Below are 27,648 nucleotides of genomic sequence, written 5' to 3' on the forward strand. Positions count from 1 at the left end.
TGCCTTAAACTTAAAACGAGCGGAAATTATTCCGTACGTGAGGGGGATACCCTCTCCTCAACCCTCGCTCGTTACGCTGAGGTTACTTTGTGATTTGAAAAAACTTCCTGTTCCAATCAAGACAAAAAGTCAAACTTTAGCGTAAAGAGGGAGGAGTTGATGATGAAGCTGCTCCCGTCATACAAAGAATAATTTCTGTTTGTATTAAGACGGATTGTTGTCCTTATTCATAGTTGAGAAAACCTTTTTTCTGATCGTTTTTCAAATCATACCCAGGCCTAACAAAGGTGCGAAGTGTACTACCAGCCCCATAAATCCATACCAACCCATAAATCCCAAATTTATTGCTCTTAAATCGTATGTATTAATAATTGTAAATTTATTGATTAAGTCCCAATTTTTAATTTTCTGTTTATTAATTAAAATGTTGGATTATAATTAAAATTTTGGACAAAACTCGAATATCTTGTCACAATTTTCGATGAATAACGGTATTTTTAAAAAATTCTTAATTATTTTAATACAGAATTTCAGGTGGTCGACGAGGACTGTTAAATTGTTAATATGGATGGAAATTTTGCGTAAATTTTTTTCTTCTACGTCGCTGAAGCCACCACGACCTCTACAATAGAGTTATCTGATGTTTTAATTCATTGAAACACTGTGTATAAATAGGAAAAGAGAAACAGTGTCATTTAAAACCAGTTAAAACAAAGCTGTTGGCAACACTTGCCCCCCTCCCCCCAAAGAAATTTCCTGGCGAGGCTCGTGATCCTTCACCCTCTCGCATTTTTCACCTCTGTGCCGATAGGCAGTTAAATCTAACATTTTATGCAGCATAGAACAATATTATCGCTATGGAAGAGGTAGGTCCTATTGCCCGCCTTTTCTAGCACCAATAATAAAGGCGTTAAACCAAAAATATTCCCGGGATTCAAGAGGAATTAGATATAAGCTTCCAGTGAAAACTTATATCACTTATCTTTTTGAAGGTGATGCCCTCTTTTTCAAAAATCAGGCCAATTTTCTCAGGCTCGTAGCTTTTGATGGGTAACATTAAATTTTGTGTATTTGGCATCAGCTTAAAAAGCCAAATCTTTGATGTATTAACTGTAATCTAATTCCCGTTTTTTTTTACAGTTTTGGTTACTATTGGCCCGAGTTGCTTCTTTCATAAATCAATAATAGAATCAAGCGGTAAGACAAAAAAGTCCATAATGAGCTCGTTGAACCATCGAAAGCTCATCCGGATGACGAGGGGGCATGCGAGTCTTAGACCAACTACAAGCTCCTCCAGCAACAGCCGGCTACCATCATAACAAAACTACATGGTAACGAACAGTTGAAAAAAGAAACCAATCACCTATAAGCACCGAATAAGTTGATTATTGTACTAAGACGAAGCTATTAAATAATCCCCAAAAAAAATCCATATCTACAAGAATTCATATTATTTCATTAGCTTCAAAGATTAGAATGTGCTTTAAAGATCAAATTCCTTCTCACACTAAACTAAAAGATATTTTATTTGGGTTCTTGTCTTTCCTTAAAAAAAAAAAAAAAAAAAAAAAAAAAAAAAAAAAAAAAAAAAAAAAAAAAAAAAAAAAAAAAAAAAAAAAAAAAAAAAAAAAAAACGCCAATCATTTGGTACAATGGCAAATACGCGCTTAATTGAACGTCAGGAGAAAAATGAAGTTTTAGGTAGATAATTGCCAGAGTTGCTATTAAGGCTTACTTATTTATCTGCTATAGAGGTGCTACTTATCTCAGGTGAGCACAGGAAAAGAGTTTCTCGTCCTCCTTAAGCTACCACTAGTAAACTTAGTCGATCAACTGTGTTTAGAAGCTGAGATAACTTCGAAGACCACACTGCCTTTCCATGACGAAAGTAAAAGGTATCATCCCTATTTTGAACTGTTTTACTTTCGTTAGAAGCTGAGACTTTACGTGCGGTATCAAATGTACGTATCAGCAGTTTATGTATCGAATTTACTGAATGATGCAATATAACAATCCATGCAAAACGCATTCGGCCACAAAATAACCGAATATTAGGCTAATTTTTAGTAAAAAAAAAAAAAAAAAACAGCAAGCGAGGAAAACTTTTAAAACCTTCCCCTCACATCCTGGCTGGTAGTATGTCTTGCTAGAACGTTACAACACTTAATGAAAATCCACTTACCGATTCGTGATCTGACCAATCGTCATCTTCCATGGATGGAATCTGCCACTGAGTTCCTACACCTGCTTCACTCGAAAAGGTAACCCCATGTGATCTTCTACCTCCAACATCAGGCTGGTCAATGGAATAAGGAGGGGGAGGAGACCCAGCCGGGCTAACAGGCACTGGGCTTGTGGTTCGCTGAGCCTTGTGTGTTTCTAGGTCACCAGAGTCCACTGTACTCATACGCCGAAGATCAGGAATAACCTCGGGTCCACGATATGGGAAAGGACTTGATTTTGTCCGCTGATGCTGAGTCCCCACCTGTCAATATTACAATATAAGATAAAGAAAATATGTTCCAAAGGACGCACTAGATAATGTATGATTTACTAAGTGTTTAATAGTAAATATTAATTACTTAGAAGAGCACTGCAGTACAGCCTTCCGAAATCAAAACAAACCAAGTATATACTTCACTAACACCAACTCCCTTTCCCCGTTGCACATCCTGGCTGAAAGGCCCTGTCACAGAGATCAGTACCAGTGGTTTCGATTTTAAAGTATATTGTGATTTCCTTCCGTTTTAAGATGGCCAATTGTAGAAAAAAGCCAAGACAGATTGTTCAATTAAGTGGGCAGCCCAGTCAAGGGTTAATTTTATCCCTTTGATACATGAAGTTTGATAAAAAACGAAAAAATACAAATTTAGTTAAGAAAACCGTGGAAACGAGGGTAATTTTCAGCAAGTTAAAGAAACGACGCGAAAAGATAAAACTAATTTCCGCCAAGCCATACTCAATGGTCAAAAAATAACCTTTTGAAGTGAGCACTAACAAAGCAAAACAATGTTTCTTCTACTTCGTTAGCCTCTTTATTTTCTTTTTTTACACTGAGTACGACTTGGCGGTTTTTGTCTTTTTGCTTCGTTTTTCAACTGGGTCAAATAACCCTCTTTTCCTGGTTTTTCTTATTTTTATGTTGTTTCGTCAAAGCCATTTCCTTTTTTTTGGTGTTTGATTTCCTCCGAAATTGGCTTGTAAGGGTATCTGAGCTTGGTGGATACAAATCAGAGGCTAACGTCGCAATATTGCCGTCGCATATCAAAACATATTAATCAAAAACTCCCAAAATGGTAGACATGTTATACCGACCTCATTCCAGGCTACAGTGATTTACAATATGTATGACTGAGAGACAAGAAGTGGATATTTCGGCCCAATTCACCCCCCAACTGTACCAAATCAATTTTACTTGTAGGCCTAATATCACAAACAATGTCGGGTTCATGACAAGGAGGAGCGCTTGATTTTTTCGACGGTATTGAATCACCACCTGTCGAAATGGTGCCATGGGTCTCTGTTTTGAAATATGCTGGTTTTGAAAAAGGTGGTTCAATTATTTATAAGAAGCTAGCTAGATATATAATTTTAGGATTTAAAATGTATTCCTAAATTAGATAATTTCATGCCGTTTGACATAAAACTGCGAGGGTAAGTAGGCCAAAAATGTGAATATGGGTTTTTGACCGATAATACATTTACTGCAAAATTACAATTGATCACTGAATTTAGAGTACTTGTACCACGAATGAAAATAGAAAAAAAAAATCAAATTAAAGCTTTAACAACATAAACTCAAGCAAATCAAAAGTATACCTTTTACACACATATCAAACAGTTCGTGCTAACGAATTCTAAGTAAAAAGCGACAAGATCAAAACGGTCTGACAAAGCAGAATTTTAGTGACAAATTTTTGATGGAAATTTGATACAAAAAAAAAATTTGCTTTTCATGCTGATTCCAAATATGTAAAATATATTAAGTTTAATGTTATCTATCAAAACCTACGATCCTGAGAATATTTGCCTAATTTTCAAAAAAAGGGGGAATACCCCCAAAAAGTCAAGAAAACCTAATGAAAGTCTCACCATCTGATTCATCGTACCAGAGAACCATACTGTAGAGGCTTCAAGCTCCTATTTAAAAATGAGTGGAATTATGTATATGCTTTTTTTTGCCTAGAAGAAAAATAACGGATGCGTGTTTATTTTTCCTTTCTTTTCAAAGTGTGATCGTACCGAGCCAATGGTTCTAGAAGATCGGTAGAGAGCTCATTCAAACGTAAACAAAACGTTTTAGTACTCTTTTTAAGTGACCAAAAAGATTAGAGGGCAACTAGCCCCCTTCTCCCTGTTTTTCTTCAAAATCATCTGATCAAATGAGATACCCGTTTTGTTCAGAATAGTTGAAAGGTCCAACAACTATGCCTCTAGGCCTCTGTCCAATAACTGACAAAACTATGCCAGATTTGCCAGATCAACTTTTGAAAAAACACAGAGAAAAAGAAATCTCAAGATGAAGAAAACAAACGACACTATGGTTACTAGAAGAAAAAGACAAACTAAAACGACGCGAATATTTCACCTGTATAAAACAAGGCGTTTTCAATCCTAAAAACAAAGACAAAATTCAAACTAACCTAAAACCAAATACAGTCTAAACTAAGAAATATATATATATATATATATATATATATATATATATATATATATATATATATATATATATATATATATATATATATATATATATATATATATATATATATATATATTTATTTATAATTGATGCTATTGTGGTTGAAAACCAAATAAGCTAAAGAGAGTTTCTTCAATGACTTTAGTAATTGGAAATGTGTCTATTCATCAAGAATTAACACTTTTGTCAAAAAATATCTAGAAAAAGAATATTCCTAGGATTTTGAAATTTACATTATGATTGAGGTGCTCAGAGGCCAAATGGAACATTATCATAAAATAAAATAAGGGAGAGAACTCTAAAAGCTTAAGGTGATACATTTTTATGCACACCGAGTGGGGGGGGGACACTCGGAAAAGCAAAGATCCCCCTTCCGAACAGAGGGGTTGTACCTCACGCAGCAAAGTTTCTAAAACCGCACCATAAACTGGTGCAAGACATATTTTGCCTTCTGGTCAGCTCTCATCTTTGCCCCGAGTATTTGAAGCATTTCAGCGATTTTCAGGCCATCTATTTTATACATGCGTCCCCCCTCCAAATACATTTAGGCAAAGAAAAAAAGAAACAGAGAACGGAGCAAAGCAACTGACAAAATTTGTGTTAGTTTGTTAGGTTTCAAAAGTTTTTGTCACCAATATGTTTCACATTTGCTTACCATTCAGGTAGTTAAATACCACTGGATGCGAAAGCATTTAACTTTTTGGGATTAAAGGGGTTATTTAAATTTGTGGGAAAAGTTGCTTTCAATGGTTGCATAAATTGTTTTTAAGAAAACAAGAACCATTGAAATTTTAATATAACTAAGTAAATATCCACATAAAAAGAATAGCTATTTAAAGGTAAACGTCCGCGTACACGTTTTTGTTAGTTCCAGAAAACCGTAGTTTAAACTTTATAAGAGTTTTTCAATCGCTTACAATTTACATCAAGCTAAAATCACAGAACGAAAAAAAAGAAAATCTTCTAATTTTCCAACTCGATTTACCAGATAAAAGAACGGAAGAATTTTTTGCGTTACGGATTTTGTTTATCAATCTTAGTGTCATTTACCTAAGGACAGCAAAAATACGGTTTCAAAATCCAGACATGGATCAAATTACTCTTGCTACTACAAATTCATAGCAAATTTAAGCCCCGTGAGACCAAGACAACTAAACACGCTCCTCCTTCAACCAAATGAGCAAGGAGCTTTAATCCCTTTTACGAAGAGCGGGCTTCATTGAATTCTTTCTTATGACCTAGTTTACTCCTTCCAAGACGTCAAGCTCGCTTTGCCCGAACTGGATTACCCGAAAGCCCTATTTTTGGCAGCTAATCCTCCTTCATCGACAAAACGCGACCTAACCACCGTAACATTCGCAAAAGAAAAATGTGGTAAAGTGGGCCCAAAAAAACAGGATCGAACCATATTTTTGACACAGCTTTAACGTAAGAAACAGTATTCTGAGTGTTTGAAATTCCGGAAAACATCTACCATATTTTTAGGCTATTTTCTTATGCTATTATAGGCCTATTTTTAGGATCGAACCGTATTTTTAATACAGCTTTAAACGTTTGAAATACAGCATTCTGAGCGTTTGAAATTCCGGAAAACATCTAGCCTATTTCTAGGCTATTTTTTAAGGCAATTTTAGCCCTATTTTTAGAATCGAACCATATTTTTAATACAGCTTTAACGTTTGAAACACAGTATCCTGAGTGTTTGAAATTCCGGAAAACATCTACTATATTCTCTAAGGCCAACCTGACTTTCATACATAATGATGATAGAAGGTAATAAGCTTACCTAAGCTATGGATTATTAAGGTAATAAGCTATAGGAATTAACCTGATGATGACAGGCACAGGTCCTGTCGAAATTATAGTTAAAATCAATCACCTGACATCCATAGCTTAGGTAAGCTTATTACCTTCTATCATCATTAAGAAAACATCTACCCTATTTTTAGGCTATTTTTGCCTATTTTTAGGATCGATACATATTTTAAATACACCTTTGATGTTTGAGATACAGTATTCTGAGCGTTTGAAATTCCAGGAAACGTCTAACCTATCTCTTTCATCCATTTGAAGTACACAGCTTCACAGCTATACTACAGTACAGCTATACAGCTATACTTGCCCACTGTCATTATTAGTGTCACCGGCACCTGTCTGCTGCCCTCTAGTATCCTAATCTCAGTTCTAAGACAGATCTCCATTTTAGTCCAGTAAACATATGATTTGACTATATTTGACGAAAATTTGTTGGGTCAACCTCAAACAAATTGCTACGCAGATGATTCTTGCATCTGCCCGATTAAAAAATATGTGTCCGATCCAAATCCTGAAAGTCTTCCGCCCTACCTCTTTCACAAACTTGTGTTTTTTTTTAGGTTGAGGACGCGTAAAGAATGCCGAAAAAACAATTCCGAACTCAGGAGATGGGTTAGGGGTTTGATCTATCATCTGTCCATAAACCAGAATATATTTTTACAAACTTTTTTCAACTGCTAAAAGGCATATAGTACTAGCTATTCTACTTTTACATTTGCAGTGCATCCGAAATCCCTAATAACAATGCTACCTAATAATCAGAGTTTAGGACAGCTTTACCGCACCATTTACTTAATCAAATTCCTCAGTAATTTATTATAAATCAATAACTTTGTACCAATAGGGTTTAATTACACAATGTGATCACCACAATAGTCTATCTTATGCAGTTTTCTTTCAGTTTTATTAGAAAAAAGAAAAGAAAGAAACGTGTTAGAAAAAAAATTAGGTTCAACAATACATCAACATACATAAACAATATATACCACAACAGTTTACCAGTAACCATTCGGAAGTTCTCATTTGCATCATTTCTGAATGTGCCGGGATTTCTCATCTCCTTAATAATGGGTAGTTATTATTCTTATGATTACTTCTTTTTCTTGGAGGGCTGCAGAGGGCCCTGCTTGTGGTTTAAAGTTTGATTCACTTTTATATTTATTTTTTCTGCTTCATTATTAGCTGTCTTTTTTTCTAATTAATTTGTTGTTACTGCTGTTTTTGCTGCCAACATTTTTTTTGTTGTTGTTGCGAAATACCAAATGTAAGCCCTTTAAGTGGGCGTACCTAAAAGCTTAGTTTTGTATTTATATTTCTTGCTTATTGTATTATGCTGCACTGAAAACAAAAACTAAAGACCAACGTCTAGGAGGTTATGAAAATAATAAAAAATGGTAAATTATTATTTTGCAGAATTATTAAGAGCAAAAGAAAATAAAAGTTTAAACTTCCAAAAAATTCATGTAATAAAATTGAGATTTGTGTCATACATATCCCACATAAAGAAAACTCTGCAAGGAAACAAACAAAACGTACTGGAGGACAAAAAAGGGAAGCTGTTAGACAAAACACAATAAACTTACGCCATCTTCATGCGATCGCATCATAACATTATTTCTGGGAGGAAGAGGTGGCGCTATGTCAGGAGAGCCAAACCTCCTCTCAGAGTTTATGGGAGACAAAACAGGCGAAGCCAAAGGATTAGACATGCGTGATGTGACTCTTACAGGCAGAGGAGGCGGAGACTCTTCTTCCGATTCAAGGGAGCCCATATCCGTCTTCCTTGATCCAAAATTAGCTAATGAGCGTTTCGCAGGTGGTGAGCGAGCAGTCACGTTAAGCTAAACGTTAAGACAAAGCAAGCGTGAAAACGAAAAAGTCAACTTAAAATTGCTAGTACTAACTCGTTAGCTGTCGGCATGATTGTCGTACTTGACCGTATTGCCGCAATCGTAACTATGCCCCCCGCTCCGGGCACAGAAAGTCTTTGGTCTTATATACAACTATGTTTCTTTCTTGTTTTTTTTTTTTTTTTTTTTTTTTTAGAACCACAACATGTAATCGGTTTCGCAGCCCCGATCTCCTTCCTAAGTCTTGTGAGTAAATAAATGTTTTTAGCTACAAAATTTCATTTACCCTTTGCCTAGAAAATTCATCTAGCGCAAAATGTTTCACAGTTTTGTCGAGACTAATACAGAAAGGCATATCTCCCCATTTTCAGAAAATCAGTTACTGTGCAACCTATAGAGGCCACTGGATAGGTCATTATCTTCTAATCGCATCTGTCGAAGCGTATTAGCATTATATGAAGCAGATATGACCAGTCATGTTTGGGACATCTTAATTCCGAGTATCTTTGGCTCAAAGATAAACTTACAGAACTTTATCTTTGTTTACGAAATACAAATATTAATTATATACAAAATAGAGGACACAAGGCCAGACCCATACTAAATCTTCCTAGGGGCTGAGGCATAATAGTAGACATTTGAAAGGATTCTAAAAGATCCACAAAAAGTATATTTTAGTATACTGGGATAGGGTTAAACCCGTCAAGAAGTTGAAAACTTAATTTATGCAACTTACGTTATTCAGTGAAAACTGTAATCTTCATAGATTCACCTCCCTCTACCCCCAAAAAACTATTCTTGAAAAAAGTTTTTAAAACTTTATTTTCCCTCGCTTTAAAATTTTACATATTAGGGATTACAAAATTACATAAGTAACAATTACCCGAAAGTTCATATATAAATAAATATACAAAATTATATAATATGTACATCCTATGGTTTAGGGCACACCTATAAGTTTCCACTAGTAAAAACAAGTGAACAAGAACTTCGGTTAATTTCTTTTGCTTAAGTTTGTCATGATCACATTTTCCACAGAAGCGATACGACAATTATGCAGTCAGCCCATGAGCTTGCAAAAAAAAACGTGGTAAATAACAAAATTCAGTTTACAAACAAGTTAGTAGTGCTTTGTGTAATTATTAGTGCTAGATCCTAACGTATAGTCGCTTTTTCAACATCAAAAACATTAGGCACATCAACAAAAACAGTATATATATATATATATATATATATATATATATATATATATATATATATATATATATATATATATATATATATATATATATATATATATATATATATATATATATATATATATATATATATATATATATATATATATATATATATATATATATATATATATATATTATTTTATATATTCGTATAAAATAATAATAAGTAGTTAATAATGTTAAAGCTTGTAAATAATACATTCTGAGCCAGACGAGATTAAAAAACAAATATCTATCGGTTTCAGCCATCACCAATCAATCAAGTCAAATTTTTTGTTTCTGTTTCCATTGCTAATGTTTAGTATAAAACAACAATGTGTCTTGAATACGGAAATAAGTTAAAGTAACGGCAATCGGTTTCAGATGTCACCAATCAATCTCGTCAGGTTGATTGGCCTAACTTGAGACTATAGCCGGCCCCTGCGGCGTAAATGATATGCAAAAAGTTGCTAATATATTCAATAAAGTGTTTTCTTTGACTTTCATATAGTACTATATAACGCCTGAAAAAAGTTTAACTTTTCCCATAAACTCAAAGAGGTTGACCAATAGCAGGAGAGATCTGAGGCTATATTTTCAAATGGAAAAAAAACGTGGAGCCTTGAAGCACAATGGTTCCTTATCTTTTTTTCCAGGGGTAAGTCGACAGAGTGTATATAATAATTCAAGGGAAGACGACATTATTCTCCTCAATTACTTGTAATATATCCGAAAAAATGCAAATGCTTGTCTACTGAACATTTCTATGTACAGTCAATATAATTTAGTTTTTGTCTCAATGGCCACAAACCTTACAATGTACACTTTACTAGAGCTTATTCATTTTGTGAATGCCGGATAATAGACTAACTAGATTTATATTTAGCAGGAGTAATAGCGTTTCAGAATTATTTTCAAAAAAAATGAGGGCCAACTTTTTTGTTAGAAAAATAATTTGTTTTACTATTTTTGAGCATTATTCGTAAACAATTCTAGTTCAGAAAATTGTATCATCAGCATAAAATCAGCTTTATAATCATAGAATGGCACTACTCAGTCAAGATTTTATTAAGAAAATATATAAATAAAATCAAATGACGCTAAAATTCACTTTTCTTTCATGTTACTTTAGTTTAAAGACAATCAAACCTAATACCTTTCAATTATTTTTAGTTTCTTAGTTATTAGGTATAATAATTTTAGTTTGATTTATTTGTTTAATTTAAATACAAGAGAGAGAAGAATTTATTTACAAAACACATAAAAAATTTCTTTTAATTTGATCAAATTAAATAATTTTTCTAATTGATTATTTTGACGTCACTGACCTTAGAATTCGCCACTACTAATGTTCAGTCTTTAGTTTGAGTGACCAAACTTGCTTTAGCAGACGATAGGCCATTTAGTTATTTTATATGTTGTTTTTTCCAAATAAATTAGGTTTATATGGAGACTGGATATGGAGACTTGTGGTACCAAACTTCTTAAGACTATATAATCTGTAACTAATTCTAACTAATTAAAAATCAATTAATTAATAAATGAGATTGCAATCAGTACTTCCACAATGTTCCATTGAGTATTTTAGCAATAAAGAAATATCATAATTTCTCCGTTTTCTACATACACGATGAAAATTGATAGTTGAACTAAAATTATAAATTGTTATCTCTCACCTTCTTCTATGTGATATAAATTTGAGTGCGATACATCAACCTATGTTATGATCAATAGGCTTTCACTAAACATTTTAAAAGTAAAAAGGCGGGCAAAAACAAACGGTCAATACGATTCTGTTACATGTGTCACAGAAATCTCTTTACTCCATATTGCTAAATATATGAAAAACAAAACGAAAAATTACCTTGACTGACTTACTACGTCTAGGCATAATCTTTTCCAATACAATATAAACGAATTAGCACAAAAACTAATATGGATTTCTTGGATAAATATATGATTGAGTCTCGAAAGACGGTGTAACCACAAACAATGATAAAACTTTACGAAAGTAAAGGAAGTGGAGGCGTTTTCTAAATAAACAAATTATTGTCAATAGTCTCCCCCGGAAGCAAATATAAAATAGCCTTTCCATAATTTTTTCCCCTTCACTAAAGATTATTAGTATTTTGCTGATGGAAGAATCAGGAAATCATTCGAAATGTCGTTAAAAACAGAAAACCAATTTTATTTCGTTATTTTCTATTAGAATTAATTTGTATTACATTAAAGATGACGAATTAAAAGAGATAGAATTGATAAGCTGTGACAACTATTAACCAAGTTGCCTTACCACAGATGAAGGCACACTCGAGGGAATCCAATCCCGAGTCCCGCTGATTGCACTGATTTTTCGCCGCAGTTCCTTGAGAATCTCTTCCGATTGTGCCAATTCTACGGCAGTCCTTGGATTAGGATGACGTTCTTGTTGAGCTCTTAAACGATTTCTGGCTTCTTCTTCTCGCTCATACATAGTCTGAAGAGTCCGCACTGCGCTCATATCGAGAGCCCGCTGCTGCTCATTCTATAAAATAGTTTATACTGTTATTTTGTATTGTTGTGGCAGAATAAACATTCAGCCATTTAATTCAGCATAGTTGACAGGTTCAATTACTGTGCTTTTGGTGTTGAAATGACCCTCCACCACCCTGGAGAAAGGGCTGTAAGTTAAGCGAATTTACCCATGATGTTCATATATAGTATTTGTCATTGGGAGATATTCGGGAATATTTCGAGGTAATTTTATGGCGGTGAGGGGTGGGGGGAATTTTTCACCTGGAAGAAAGTTTCCAGGGGAATTTTTCCTGAGAAAAGTTTTAGTATTTGTTATTGGAAGATACAGGAAAATTTTTCGGGGTAAATTTATGGCGGGTGGGAGGGAGAGGGAGGGATGGGGATTTCCTAGCATGATTTCAACAATCAGACATTAAATTAAAAAGATTTTCAACTGAAAGCAAGGAGCAACATTGAAACTTAAAACAGAAATTATTCTGTATATGAGGGGGACTGCCTCTTCCTCAACCCTCACTCTCTACGCTGAAGTTTGACTTTTTGTTCTGGTTCTTTAAGGAAGACTAGTCAAACAAAAGGGCCGTTGGTTTGAATGAGAAGTACGTTATAAACAGCTTTGAGAATTTAGCATAAAGAGCGAGGGTTGAGGAAGGGGCAGCCTCCCTTATATACAGAATAATTTCCATTCATTTTGAGTTTTAATGTTGCTCCTTACTTTCAGTTGAAAAAACTTTTTTATTCTATTTAATCAAGCGCTATACGCGATTAGAGCACATCCAACCTAACTTTCAACATCTATTGTGTCCCTGATACCAAGCACAGCTACATAACCAAATTTCTAGATAGTCACTTTAATTGAGGAACCGTCAAAAGGCCATCCTTCGATGAATGAATGATGCGTAAAGTGTCAGGGCTTCGTTTCATGAAGTGTAAGGACCAAGGATGCCAAATTATTCAAAATCCCGTTTCTACACAGATCTTCAAAGATATACTTTAGTAGCTGCACGCACTCTTTCTCCGCCCAACCAGCCCAAATTTCACTCTTTATTCTCTTCTATGAATTTCTTGCTTCCTTTAAAACCTTCTTATGGTATCCTTCCACCCCATTCGAAGACGTCCGATCCTTTTAGTTTCAGCCGACCTGTATAGTAGAAAAATCATCCTTACACTATTGTCCTTACACTATTAAACTATTATCCTTAATCCATGAAACTACATGACCATCTTAATCTTTTTTTAAATACAGCCCAGGAAAGTGAGATTAAATTATTTTCGTAAGCCTTATTGTTTTGTATTCTATTAGAATATAGAAGTCCAAAAACAAATCATAAAAAGCAAATACGTTACAAATTCTGTCCAATCTTTATCTAAGTTACTATTGAAGGACTTGTGAAGTCAGTAGTCATAGTCTACGCGCTGATATACCAAACAGAGAGGAATTTTTCATTCATTATTTTCCTCCACCTAATCATATAGAACGGATGATCTTACAGTTGATATCAGTCATTAATCTGTAGCAGTCGTACAGTGAATGACTGTACGATGATCTTATTGTCATTCAATCGAAAATCCCGAAGTTAGATCCCCTTTTTAATGGTAAACTGATCGAAGGGCACCAGAGGCATTGGTGCCAAAAGAGGCTCAAAAAGATATCGAGCAAAGCTTTAAAATAGCAATTTTAACTAGAACGACCACAAGCTTTTAAATATGCCTCCACGAACAACAAAAAGCGTGCAGCGCAAGGGACAATGGCACCCAATAATCCAAATCGCCTACTTTCAAACATAATCCTAAGAATTACAACCACCATGAATGTTTTGACCTGAGTACTTCGGCCCCAACTGCTCCAACAACAACTATGACAGCCAGGACCAAACCTATCATGACAATTGCCTTTCCAAAACAGCTACTACCAAGGCAACCCTTACTACGACCACTCCCAGATCAACTCTGAATAGCCTGCTTCAAAGCTATTAATGCTAATAAGACTTATTAATCAGTCTTGCTACTATTAGTATATACATAAAGTACGATTATATTCATTCAAGAATGAAAATAGAGTCAAGGTAAGAGTCAAGGTCCTAGTCAAGGTCATAGTCAAGAGTCAAGGTAAGAGTCAAGGTCATAGGTAAGAGCGTTCGCTTGAGTACAGTGATGCTTCCCCCATGTACTCCCCTGATACATAAAATCCTATGATAGGGCCCAATATCACACAAATAGTCTATTCTAATGCAAGGACTTAGATAAATTCTAGAGGAAATAAACAAAGTGCATCTTTATGAAACCAGGACCGTGTAAAAACTTTTTTCCATGTAAATACAGGGTTCGAACAAGAGCCCTGGGGCCCAATCCTCCCTCTAACTTTCATAGACATATAGATTCCATCCGATTGTGATAGTGCAGATCCATTTAAAAATGGTCAAAATGATCAGATAGCAGACTTAGACAAAAATACACGGTAAGAACATATTTCGCATGCAGGAGTGAAAGATCCAGAGGGTTCTTTTGCCTATATATTTGGAGTACAAGAGGCAAATCCCTGCCCCTCACCCCTGAAAAAACGTCATTTTATAAAAAACCGTTATAGTTTATTGATCAACCAGGGACTGGTTATAAAATGATCAAATGAACGGTGAAAAAAAACCAAGATGAATACCCATATCGCACATATAGTCAATAAAAGTTGAAGTTCAAGTATTTATGATATCACAAATAACAAGCAGGGGGCTGAAACTGAAATATCAGTGTCCTAAAACAAAATACGTTATGTAGTATATACATCTTGTAACAGTTTCAGAATCCCGCTAGAATTTACATTCAAGAATTTTTATTCCTGATAACAGCAAACGCAAGGCTGCAACTACAATTTGGAACTCTAAAAACAAAAACAGTATGGTGGCGAACATGTTTGACAAATGGGTACTAATTTCGTCCAGTTTGAGGAATTTTCTAAGCTTGCTGATGACTTTTGTGCTTTCCTGGCAGATTATGTACATGTAATTATGTGTTTTTGTTTAAATATATATGATTTAATTATAATTATGATAAATTAAAGAATCAGTGTGTGTTGAAGGATGTCTATACTTCCTGATTACGCAGTAAGTAAAGCAGAGTAAATACATATTACACAAGTAAAAATTATTTCCACCGAAGCCAGTTTTGAAGCCACTAACTACAAACATGAGAAAACGCCAACAATTTAAGCATTCTCACATTAAAATAGTGATGGAGTGATGTATATCACAATAGTGATGAAGTGATGGAGCTACCGCTCCATCACTCTTTGCCTGCACTCAGCAACCGATCAATTATTTTACATCCATAGGGTAAGCCCCTATGGCAGGGAAAGAGAAATTTAAGACATAAAGAAAAAAATGAACAATAAAAGCAATAGAGAATAATACTAGAAGTCAGTTTTAATACAAAAAATAAAGTATCAATTATTTTAAAAGCTGTGTGACTGAATGTCAGCATTCACTAAACAAAAGATAAAGCATCAAAACTTAAAGTTTTAAATTAAGTTCTACAAGAGACTGTATAATCAGATAAAAAGCACAAAGTGACGTCGCTATCCGAATTCCAGCGTTAAGTCCTTTTCTTTTCTAATATTAATTTTAAAAGTTACCAAAATCTTATTTCCACTGAAACAAGTTTATTGTTAAATATAAAGATTATTACTTCTTAGAGCACCTCTCAGCACCTACCGCCTGGGAATTTAGGTCGATTCATACGCTTTTGAATTCTGCTAACCACTATGGGTGCCCAAAGTTAGATAACAATAGGCCCAGATTTATGTCTTTTTTTTTAGATATGATCTAGCATTTTATTTTTTTCTGTCGGCTAAATTAATAAACAAAGAAACAAATGCAGTATTTGCCCCAATGAAGATATTTCTTTATTGGGCGATGTGACATCCTGCAGCCAAAATGAAACTAGATTCAATTCAGTATTTTTTATGACCAAAATTTTCTCCATATTTAACCACAATTTTTTCAGTGTTTCCTCGGCACCTCTCCGTAGTAACAATGTATGCAGAAACACTATTGCTGCCATTTAATGACTTTGGTTGTGTCCCCCCCCCCAATGCACTTTCCGCTAAAGGGCCGTGAAACAAATATCAGCACCGCCGGTAGAGATTGTAAAATCCAATGCTATATTCTTTTGCCACTAAGGACTAAATCCAACTAATACACTAATTCGTTCTGTGCATTTTTCACTTGCCGTACGTGGTGTGATGTGAAATAATGCTTCCAAGGGAAATTAGACTCCTGTGAGAACATAGATTAAAGGAGTAAGACAGACTATGAAGTTCTTCAAACCTTTGAATCTTTTTTCTTTTTTTTGATAATAAAAGTGGTCATCATCAACATGAAATTTTACAATTCTTGGTGATAGAACAATTTTCTTTTTTTTAAAAAAAAAACTTCTTTTTCCTGAAACTGCGACCAGCATTCACTGAATTAAGATGAATCCTTACATTTCAGCTAAGTTCTAATGGAAGACGGCAAATTTTATCAAGCAAAAACGATTGTGAAATCTAGTTAAATTATCTAGCTGAAAACAAAATTTTGAGACTACCAACAAAGAATTAGCTCGAGTAAAGATAAATATTTATTTTTAAGCTAAGGTCTTAACGAAGATGGCACATTTTTGTAAAAGTGAATTTCGACTGGTACGTTTGGCTCAAAACAAAATTTTCCCAAGTCCTAACAGAAATCTTGACTGCTTTGAATACCTATCGAAAAAAATTCTAATATTAGATTCTATTGGTATTTTACATTCCATAGTACATCCTGCAGTCGTTTGAAAACATGTGCCTACGTAGACTTCTCGGCACCCACTGAACCCAGAAGGTAACGAACGAGCACATTAGAAAAATCACAGGTCAACCGTCCCTCATTGAGACCATACGAAGGCGCAGGTGGAGCTATCTCGGACATGTGCTGCGCATGGACGATTCCAGAATTCCCAAGTCTACTTTTTTCTGGTTACCCGAAGGCACCTGCTACAGAGGAAGACCCAAAAATACACTCCGTCGTAACTACAACAACGACCTGCCGCACCTTCACGCCTCAATACAGCCGGAGTGGGAAGATATCGTCGCATCCGCAAGTTTCAGAGACGACTTGAGACTCTTCTTAGACGCCCTGGGCGCCTCTGGAGGCACGGGAGGATCTAAGGTAAAGTAAGTACATCCTGCAAAAAGCAGCTTGTGCTTATTTTAAGCAAAGTTAGTCGGCTGAAAAACGGAAATGTTAAATCCAGTATAAAACAAGGATTAGGATATTCTCGAAAATAAAATTTCCTTTTTTATTATTTATTTATTATTATTTTATTCGGGTGACGTGAAATCCTACTGCCAAAAAGAGATTAGACGCATGTTAAAAGTATATTTTTTTGAGCTTCGAATAATGTTGTTGTTTTTTTTTTATTTGTTGTTTTTTTGTCACACCCTGCGGCAATCCCGGTTTGAGCCCTTCAATGAAGATTTTTCACAGAAAATTTATATTTAAAAAATGCTAATGTTATCCTTTTGGATTCACCATATTAGATATTCCTAGGCTGTTCTCAAAACTGTGTCGAAACCGTTCCATATTCCTTTTCTATAATCAACCTGCCAAGTAGAATTTCAACTGTACCGAAGCTTAAAACTAAGACTCCTTGCCAATCGGAAAACTATGTTGATCATATATGACGTTTCAAAGGAAACAAAAACATGAAGTAATTAGCTTACAGAAAGACATTTGCTTTGAAAATACCACAGCAAAACGTTCCGATTTGTAATAAAACCCACTCTCTCTCTCTCTTTTCTATCTATCTGTCTCTTTGTCTCACCTTCTCTCTTTCCTTACAAAGACCAAAACTCGGTTAGATAGTCTTACACTTTCACAATTGCTACAACTCTCTTTATAACCCTTTTGTATCTAATAACAAGTTCATTTATAACTACGGTTTATCTTAGAATCTAATCAAGCTGGCAAATGAATAGAGGCAACCGGCGAAACCGATTTGGCCCCTCTTTATACAAAGAAGTCTAAATTCCCAGAGGATATGAGTGAATCTCAGTTCCCTCAGAGGTCAAAGCTTCCTATAAGTTTTGCGACAGTTAATCTAATGAAACCAATAAGAAAACAAATTCTGGCAAAGTTTACTTTAATTAATGCTACAAAGAACTTGATGATAACTGATATCATGAGCATATTAAAATATCGATTTTCGTTCATGTCCAAACCATTCCTCGACGTTACTCAAACTATTCTGTGACGAGTTGAAAGCTACGAGCAGACTAATTTGGATGAGCCCCCTCCCCCTCCCACTACGTTAACATCATGAGGAAATGCAAATGGTTGTAACACAATTTTATATTTCACGGATAATTATAAGAAGAAAATTAATTATTTTTCAAGGCTCACTGAACGTATTTTGGGTGTTACCACAGTAAGATAATATTTAATGCTGAATCTATGCATACCTTCGTTAAAATTTTAACAAATAAAGATAAGGAATTTATTTATTTTTGTCCAGCAATTATTGCTCCATGGACAGCACCAAATTAAAAGTGAACATTATTATATATTGTAATAATGTTATAATATTATTATAATATATTTGTATATAACTACTTTATTATATTTTATCTTATTATCTTATTATACCGATATAATACGATAAAGTAGTAAAAATCCGCACGATTTGAAACAATCAAAAGTTTCAAGCGACAAAATATAATGAGAAAAACTTAATAAGCAAACTTAAACATCCCTCTTAATATGATTCTACTCCCCTAGGATTACCCCGATCGTCTTAGTCCAACAAATATATATAACACATAGCGTATAACACCTAGTGCACGTTAAATAATCACAAGTGACTAAAGAGAAACTGTTCCACAAGGAAGTGCCCCCTCAATGTCCCTTTGAAGAAAGATCGTCTGTTAATACTTTAGATGCGACATTTTTCTATGTGTAGACTGTAAGGAATCGATTATAACAGGAGTAAAACCAGAGACAATAAGAGGAAAGTGGGGACAAAACTACAAAAAAAAAGTTGCTTTTCTTCCCCTAAATCTCCTGATCTTTCACAATGTTTTCATATTTTTTTACAATTTTTATTTGATTTGAGCCTTTTCTACTATTTTGACAACTCCCCATCCAGGTAAAGTTTGTAAATATTGCCCCGCCCCCTTCTCCCCGTCTATACACAGCGACCGGGAAAGAAGACAAAGACTTGGCTTTTTATTTAGGCAGTGCTATAGCACTACCTCTGATAGTATCCATAATATTTTTATTTGTTCCCTAGCTGAGAAAAAATCGAAGTTAACATTCAATTGACGACTGCAATTACTGAATCAAGTTCAAAAGCACTTACAGAAACCTATTAAATTAGTTATGTGCTTATTGTGTGTCACAGCTCATTAAGCTGAAATTCATTCTTTTCTAGATAGAAAATTCTTGGTGTATCTATCATGATAAATTAAAAATCTTCCAGTTAAAACTTTTTAAAAAGTACTATGAAGCTGCAAGATTTTTAACAAATTCCTAATTTTTTTTTTACATTTCAACTATAATTTTTCAATACAATAGAAACACTAAAGTCGTATAGAAACAGAAAGTTAGACCACTATGCTTAGGCCACTTCTTCCAACTTTCGAATCCCTTGCGTAAAATTAGCTTAGCTGTCCAAAAGACAGAGCATACTCAATATGTAATTGCAGTTAAGTACAATAAGCTTTATTGAACGCGAGGTAATTAATTGATGATATCATAGATATGTTTACATAAAAAAACTTAACTTGTAAATATTACTTCATTATTAGAAGCTAATACAACTATGTAAACACAAAACTTACATCGACCGGTTTCGGCAAGCTAATGAGCCTATCTTTGGGTATATCAGGTCCTTGAATTGACGGCGTTAAGTTAACAGGGCTTAAAGGCATGCTTGTTGGCGAAGAAGGTGAATAACCGTTGAAACTACTACTGGAGTTTTGACCAATCAGCGTTAAAGTAACAAACGGTCCAGCAGCTGAAAAAAAAAAGAATTAGTCAATAATTTAAAAAAGAAATTGAGAAACTACCATATCAGCCGTTCCTTACTCAGAACGCTACACATTAGAAATGCTTCAATAACTAATATTCATGTGTTTGTCTACTGCCTATGCTTTATGAACTGCTTTGATGCAGATTTTTTTCTCAACTTTAGTTCATAGTGTGAAAATATGAAGCATATTACTCACGTAAAAAATCTTTTACATTTAGCTTCTGTCTTTTATTAATTTGTTTATACTTACTGATTTATACACTTGATAAATGTGCATAAAGTCCCATAAGGAAAAGAAATCGTCAAGGCTCTATGCAGTTTTGCATTTAGATACAAATAGAATGGGGACAAATATTGCACGCAGGTTGATAAGCTTGTTACCAAAAACTTGAGAATATTTTGCTCTTTTCTTAAACTTCTGACATGTTTCAAACGCTTGTAATTTTCGGCTGCTTCATTTTTAAAAACTTTTTTTCTTTTAATCTGATTTTTTTTTTCAAAGGAGGATTAAAATATGTTACATTTTTGTTATTTAAAGCGTAGGGGTGCTCCGGCTAGTCATCTTCGGGATTGTCCGTTCAAGGTCGGGTTTTATTCGTCCTCACAGGACAAACGGATATATCTACAAGAACGACTTAATGTTATTGTTGTATAATATTATTAAAATAAAAAAACTAGCTTTTTCGTATATGAAAGTGACTGTCCCCTCCTCAACGCCCCGCTCTTTACGGTAAAGTGTTTTATTGTTTTAAAAGCAGAGTTGTGAGAAAGGGTCAAACTTTAGCGTGAAGAGCAGGGCGTCGAGGAGGGGACAGTCCCTTTCATATACGGAATAATTTCAGTTCGTTTTAAGGTTTAATATCGCTCCTTACTTTCAATTAAAAAAAATTGCTTTTATTATTTAATTTCTGAACGTTTTTTAATTAATGCAGGTTTTGACTTTAGATCATCGTACATAAATAATTAAAACTAAATTTGTATATTAACTTTACTTTTTTTGGCCAAGTGGCTTTCTCGAAGTTATGAACGGACGATTTTCAGGAAAAATAGGCGGGGAGGGAACCTAATTACCCTCTAGTTTTTGTGGTTACTTAAAAAGGCCACTAGAGCTTTTAACTTTATTTACGAACGCCTTTATTAGTAATGAATATACATAACTTAAAAATTAACTTACATAACGAACTTCTATACTCGTATATTTTATTACGTTTATGAGGGGGGGGGCGTCCCCTCGTCAGTGCCTCACTCTTTACAATAAAGTTCGAGTTTGTTCCAATTCTTTAAGAATGACCCTGAACCACAAAAGCCGTTTAATTAGAATAAATAGGTCTTTTGAAATTACTAAAATGATTAGCCTAAAGAGCGAGTTATTAATGAAGGGACAAGCCCCCTCATATATGTAATGATTTGTGTTTGTTTTAAGTTTTAATGTTGCTCCTTATTTTCAGTTGGAAAAACTTGTTTTTTTATTTAATTTCTGAACGTTTTTATGGCACTTGATATTTACTAAGTGATATATAATGATTGCAATTTCTGCCCGTCGGTCTGTCTGTCTGTCTGTCGGTCTGTCTGTTGGTCCCAGTTTTGCTAGTTCAGGCAATTCCAGATAAGCTAGGACGATGAAAGCTGACAGACGTATCAGGGACTAGACCAGACTAAATTAGAAATAGTCGCTTCCCCGATTCGCCCATCTGGGGGAGGGGGGAGGGAGCGAACGAGATAGTTGAGAAGAATTTAATTTGCCGATGAAACAAATGCTTGTTGTTCTGAAAAGTGGCTTGCTGATCTAGTGGTAGGATTCTCGCTTAGGGTGTGAGAGGTCTCAGATTCGAATCCCGAACCCCCAATTTTTACATGAAGAAGATCCGAAACTAGATACTTGATCAATATAGCGATAGCTGAAAGTTGGCAGGCGTATCAGGGACCGACCCAGATTAATTGGAAATAGTCGCTTCCCCGATTCGGCCATCTAGGGGGAAGTAGAAGGACGGTTACTTCGGAACAATTAAAAAAAAATAAGGTATTTTCAACTTACGAACGGGTAATCGGATCTTAATCAAATTTGATATTTAGAAGGATCTCGTGTGAGAATCGCTCTTATCTTAAATTTCGAGCGGATGCGGTGACATAGGGGGGAGGTGGAGGGGGAAACCGGAAATCTTCGAAAACGCTTAGAGTGGAGAGATCAGGATGTGAATATGTGGGAAAAATAAGCAAATGTCCAAGATACGTGATTGACATAACCGGACTGAATCCGCTCTCTTTGGGAGGGGGGGTTCGGGTGGGTAAGGGGGTGATTTTCAGTTTTTTGGCGAGTTCGGTGCTTCTGGATGTGCTAGAACGATGAAAATTGGTAGGTGAACGTCATTATACTTCGTCAATAACCGATACTATATGTACACAATGGGCAAAGTTCATAACTCGCAGCCCTTCCCCCGGAGACTTTGGGGGATTAAGTCGTCCTTAAAGACATACTTATTTGGTTTTCGACTATGTTGAACAAAATGGCTATCTTAAAATTTTTATCCAGTGACTTTTGGGGGAAAATGAACGTGGGAGGGGGCCTAGTTGCCCTTCAATTTTTTAGTCTGTTAAAAAGGTCACTAAAACTTTTAATTTCCGTCAAAATGGACCCTCTTGCGACATTCTAGGACCACTGGGTCAATACGATCACTCATGGAAAAAAAAAACATTAAACACGCATCCATGATTTTTGTTCTGGCGAAAAATGCAAAATTCCACGTTATTGAAAATAGGAGCTTCAAACCTCACTAGTAGAGTTCTCTGATACGCTGAATGAGATGGTGTAATTCCCATAAAGATTCTGTAACTTTGAGGGGTTGTTTCCCCCTGTTTTCGAAAATAAGGCAAATTTTGTCAGGCTCCTAGTTTTTGATAAAATAAAATTAAACTTGATGAAACTTGTATATTTAAAATCAGCATAAAAGTCCGATTATTTTGATGTACACATTTGTATCCAAATTCTGTTTTTTAGAGTTTCGGTTACTATTGAGCCGGGTTGCTCCTTACTACAGTTCGCTACCACGAACTATTTGATACAATTTAATAGTGTAATTGTTATTGATAAAACAATAATATTTTTATTTATACTAATTTGTTATTAATGCACTAAATCGTTATAAACAATTTAATATTTCAGTCATACTCAAACTCTACTGTAGCACATGTCAATTTTAGAATTGTTTAAATTTAATTTTTATTATTTTATTCTTTGTTGTCTACTGAGGACAAGTATATACCCAAACCGCATAGATTTTAATCGACGCTGGCAACTCCCAAAAATCGTGCACACCAGGTGGTACAAACCAAACGTAACGGAAGCATGCCGCGTGTGGTGCAAAGTGTGCCACGCGAGATGTAAGAAACACGGGATGGTGAAAGTTTGCCAGCCGAGAAGCTTCGACATGTGTACCCAATAGAGAAGAGTTTGCGATCCTCGGTTCTAATTTTTCCGCCCCAGTGCATCAAAGAATTTATTCCATTGCAATTTCTATTCTTTTTTTTTTTTACATAAAAAAGTAACAAAGAACAGTGATGAACGTGAAACAGCCATTATGATATACTTAGCTGTTCTTATTTTAAATTAGATCTTTTTTATTTGAGAGCAAACTTCTTATTATGAATATAATTGATATAAAATACGAAATTTCTTATTATAAATGCATAAGTGATAATATACGGTTTTTTTTCTCTGTCACTATTCAGAAAGGATAAACTTTGCTTTTGTTTAAAGACAAAAAGGCCAATAAAACTGTGCATATAATTATTGTCTGTCAATTTCTTATTCGTTATTTTTCCTCCTTCCCTTATAATTTTTAAGGAGAAAATACCTATAAAACCCTACCAATTATTAAAGTTTTCGAGCGATATTCCCACCAAAAGTCTCTCATCTTAGCACGCAACTTTATCCAAACTAAAGCTCTTTCCCAAAGTCTAAGATAATCTACGAAAAACATGTAAACTAAACAATTGGGCGTTAAGTTGTTACTACATGTATATTTCCGTTGAAAAGGATTGGCAAACCCAAAAAGCATAGAAAAAAATTATTTATGCACACGTTTGGATACTTCAAGGTTAAATCATCAATTTGGCAGTGAAAAAATTATCACTTTTGCTCATCATCTCGGAAGTTCTGAATGGCAAAGGAATCACCCATAAAAACAAACAATCGTAACGAAAGCATTACAGAAACCTGATGGCGAACCAACAAAAAGCTAAAAAGTAAAAAAAAAATCAAAACGAGTTTTTGGTTTGACAGATTAAAAACTAAATAAATAACTAATCAAGATGTTTCGACAAAGGAACTGGGAAAAGCAGATAAAAGAAAACAAAAAAAATCGTCAACCCTAATTGAAAAGTACTTTTTCTCTGGATTATTCAGGCCAAATGGATCAGTGGAGGCCAACTATTTACATACTATGCGCAACTATTTCCATACCTCAAGCCTACAATTGCTTTTTGTGCTTTTTTTGCGCCTTTAGATTACTTCTTCGTACCCCAAGGCTTCTACTGCTTTATGAACTTTCGTTTTATCTTTATACTCCATTATCATACCCCAAGTCTATTATTGCTTTCTGTTCTTCTTTTTTATTCCATCTTTATTTTACAATTCAATGAATAAAGACAATTCCACAACACTGTTTCAAAACTTGACGGCAAAGGTTAAATTTGACTGACCTATTAATTATATAAAAATGAAGATACGCCCCAGGTTCAAAATAACTTATCGATATCAATAGCACTTGATTTTCGCCAAAGACAGTCAATAAAAGCTATTCTTTTCGAAAGAGAATCATCATCTCTTTCCCCTGTACCAGATTCGCCAATGTGGTAAAATTGCACCATTTTTGGTAAAATTTAGAGATCCTGGTACAATGTCCAGTCCAGTCGGTTTAAAAGTGCATACACCACTGTAACTGATGCCTTACATTTTTAGTCGTAAAATGAGCAAATAGTATTCTATTATCAATACCTTCCCAGACTTAGCAATACTTATTCATAACGAGCCCTACTCCCTGCCTGTATTCCCTATTCTTCCTACCTGAATAAATAAATTCTATATCATCTAATTTCATATTTCCTAACCCCGAGAGATGACTTCTGAAACCCCTAGCAATTCTAGTTCAAAACCTCTGAATTGGCTAGTCAAAATATCAATAAGATAGTTCTCTTTCAACATTGTAACTTCCAAATTCCATATTATATGAACTATCGAAACTTTTATGGCCTGAGGAAAAGCAATAGATCCCACCAGTACAATGACTTCCTTCTCAAGTCTACACAACACACTTGAACCGCACAGTCTGAAGTCCTTCAAGAAGTGCATCAAGTTTTAATGGTTTTTAACTTTCTGGACATGTTGATATTTTTTTTTCTGATCCATCTTTTTTTTTTTTTTTTTTTTTTTTTTTTTTTTTTTTTTTTTTTTTTTTTTTTTTTTTTTTTTTTTTTTTTTTTTTTTTTTTTATGCGAAGTACTGAAATACGGACTCGACCAACCGTGGCTAGTGATAGTTGATTTTCCAACATTTTTCTGCACCTAGCTATTCCCTTCTGTCAACAAGAGTCGACGTCTTGCACAATCAATCTCAGGTCTATTCCTTCCGACTCATTATGCATCCATACCTAATAATAATATACTACAATAGGAAGGCAGCCCAGAATAGATAAAATGGCTAGGAAAAGGTTATTCAGGCAAAAAAACCTCACAAAAAAACAGAATAACTGTCAATTAAAAAGATCCAGAGCAATACTTTGTTATTTACCAGGCTATAATTTCCTCGATGGGTATTTGCAGTCACGGTTATAAGTAGGCAAACTCATGAAGATCCACGACGCTACTATGGGGCAACACCCAAAGGATTTCTCTTCCGGGAGTAGGGACGGAGGAAGGAGCTAAAGACAGAGCGGATACCTAACCATTTCACACCACCGGACCAGTTCCCAGCTTTTAAACCCAGTATATTCTCGTCCGGCCAATTATAATAACAGAACAATAACAATGAATATTCCTACACTTTGAATGTAATTTCAGTTAAAACGAAAATTTCAATTTGAGAATATTCACCAGAGATGGTAAAAACCATAGACTACAATAAAACTAATTCAGAGGCTCACAGACTGTTGTATATACTTATATATGTTGTGAATGTTGTATATATTGTTCTTATTTTCTTCAGAAAAAATGCTGTTCTGGCCGAATTGGAACAACAAATATTTTAATTGTTAATAGGTCCCGCCATGAAGCCTTAACCAGTCGATAATCACACACAAATAAAAAGGTTAAGAAAGTAGAAGCAGAGATCCACAATACAATGACACTTGCACCTTCCTCAAAAGCAGATGAAATTAAAGAATATAACATAATAAGCATAAATTCCAGAACAAACACGTTCAAGTTACATACCCTTTATCAGATTTACAACTTCAGCATGGTTGAAATCAGTCACATTAACGCCGTTGACCTTAAAATAAACAAGAATTAAATATTTATTCTGAATAAAAAGCGAAAAATTGCAGAGAGAATTCACAGAAAATATGACTAAAAAAATTCTTGGTTTCGCTTCATTAGGATTTATGTTGCAGCATGCCAGTATATCAGTTGCGATAAATTTACATCTGTAACTTGCTATACCAAAAAGACTAGATACTAATATCATTGAACTCATAATTTCAGATCTTCTCATTTATTGATCCAGAATTATGATTAGGCACTCTATAAGAGAATAGCCTAAACCTGCTTAAACAAAATTTCTTTTTTTGTATGTTTTTCGTGCCCTTTGCACGTAATTTCCAATCTTTGCATTGTAATTTTCACGTAATTTTAAAAAATTGCACAGCAAATTTTATGTATGTAATCCAGTAGATGGATGAAACTGAACCTCGTCTATTGATTGATGGTAAGATTCTTATTAAAATTGAAAGATCTAGGACTCTGGGACTGCAGGAAGATAAAATGCCAAAAATTTACTCATGGAACATAAACCTTGATTATTCTTTATAATATTGTGCTTAGATTCGTCCCAAAGCAAAAATTCGAACCAACGGCAACGCAGATACACTGTTAGTGACCCGCACTGAGGGTGATCGTCTTACAAGGCATGCGAGCACGGATCAGATATAAATCAAAATTTCATTTAAAAAAAAAGGTCCTTCGGGTAGTTGCGGGGAAATTTCTAAGAAAATTCACTAGTTGATAGAGAAAGGTTGTAGAAAAGCAACAAGCACATATACACACGGCCATGCAAAAAATAAGATTTTGAGTAACCGCAGCTTACAGCTGATACTTTCTACATCGGAAATTACGACAAATTTTGTGCTTCTAGTAAAGAGAAGTTCTAGCTATTTCGCGGGAGTCACTAATCAATGGAGTAGGGCTGATAGCCATGTCTATTGCATTTAACTTTAGAAGAAGATAAAGGATACATTATAAGAGAGAGGGAGAATGGTTTATTTGCAAAAACAATCGTGGTTTAATGACTAAATATATG

At 34.6% G+C, this 27,648-nt stretch overlaps 1 protein-coding gene across 11 annotated transcripts in view; it reads right to left on the reverse strand.

Annotated features, from left to right (window-relative positions):
• The window catches only part of LOC136029437 (rho guanine nucleotide exchange factor 11-like), a 349,966-nt gene that overhangs the window by 263,638 nt on the left and 58,680 nt on the right, over positions 1 to 27,648 (reverse strand). For 8 of the 11 annotated variants that reach the window (XM_065707831.1, XM_065707827.1, XM_065707829.1 and 5 more), the window contains 5 exons: positions 26,565 to 26,622; positions 19,948 to 20,123; positions 11,881 to 12,111; positions 8,101 to 8,358; positions 2,183 to 2,485 (listed from right to left, as the gene is read on the reverse strand). In XM_065707831.1, coding sequence (XP_065563903.1) covers positions 2,183 to 2,485; positions 8,101 to 8,358; positions 11,881 to 12,111; positions 19,948 to 20,123; positions 26,565 to 26,622 — 1,026 coding nt within the window. Of the gene's footprint in view, positions 1 to 2,182; positions 2,486 to 8,100; positions 8,359 to 11,880; positions 12,112 to 19,947; positions 20,124 to 24,003; positions 24,065 to 26,564; positions 26,623 to 27,648 lie in introns of those variants that run through there. The other 3 variants (XM_065707833.1, XM_065707832.1, XM_065707834.1) reach the window with 3 other exon arrangements.

Source organism: Artemia franciscana, chromosome 7 (assembly GCF_032884065.1).
Source record: "Artemia franciscana chromosome 7, ASM3288406v1, whole genome shotgun sequence".
In the NCBI taxonomy this organism is placed as follows: domain Eukaryota; kingdom Metazoa; phylum Arthropoda; class Branchiopoda; order Anostraca; family Artemiidae; genus Artemia; species Artemia franciscana.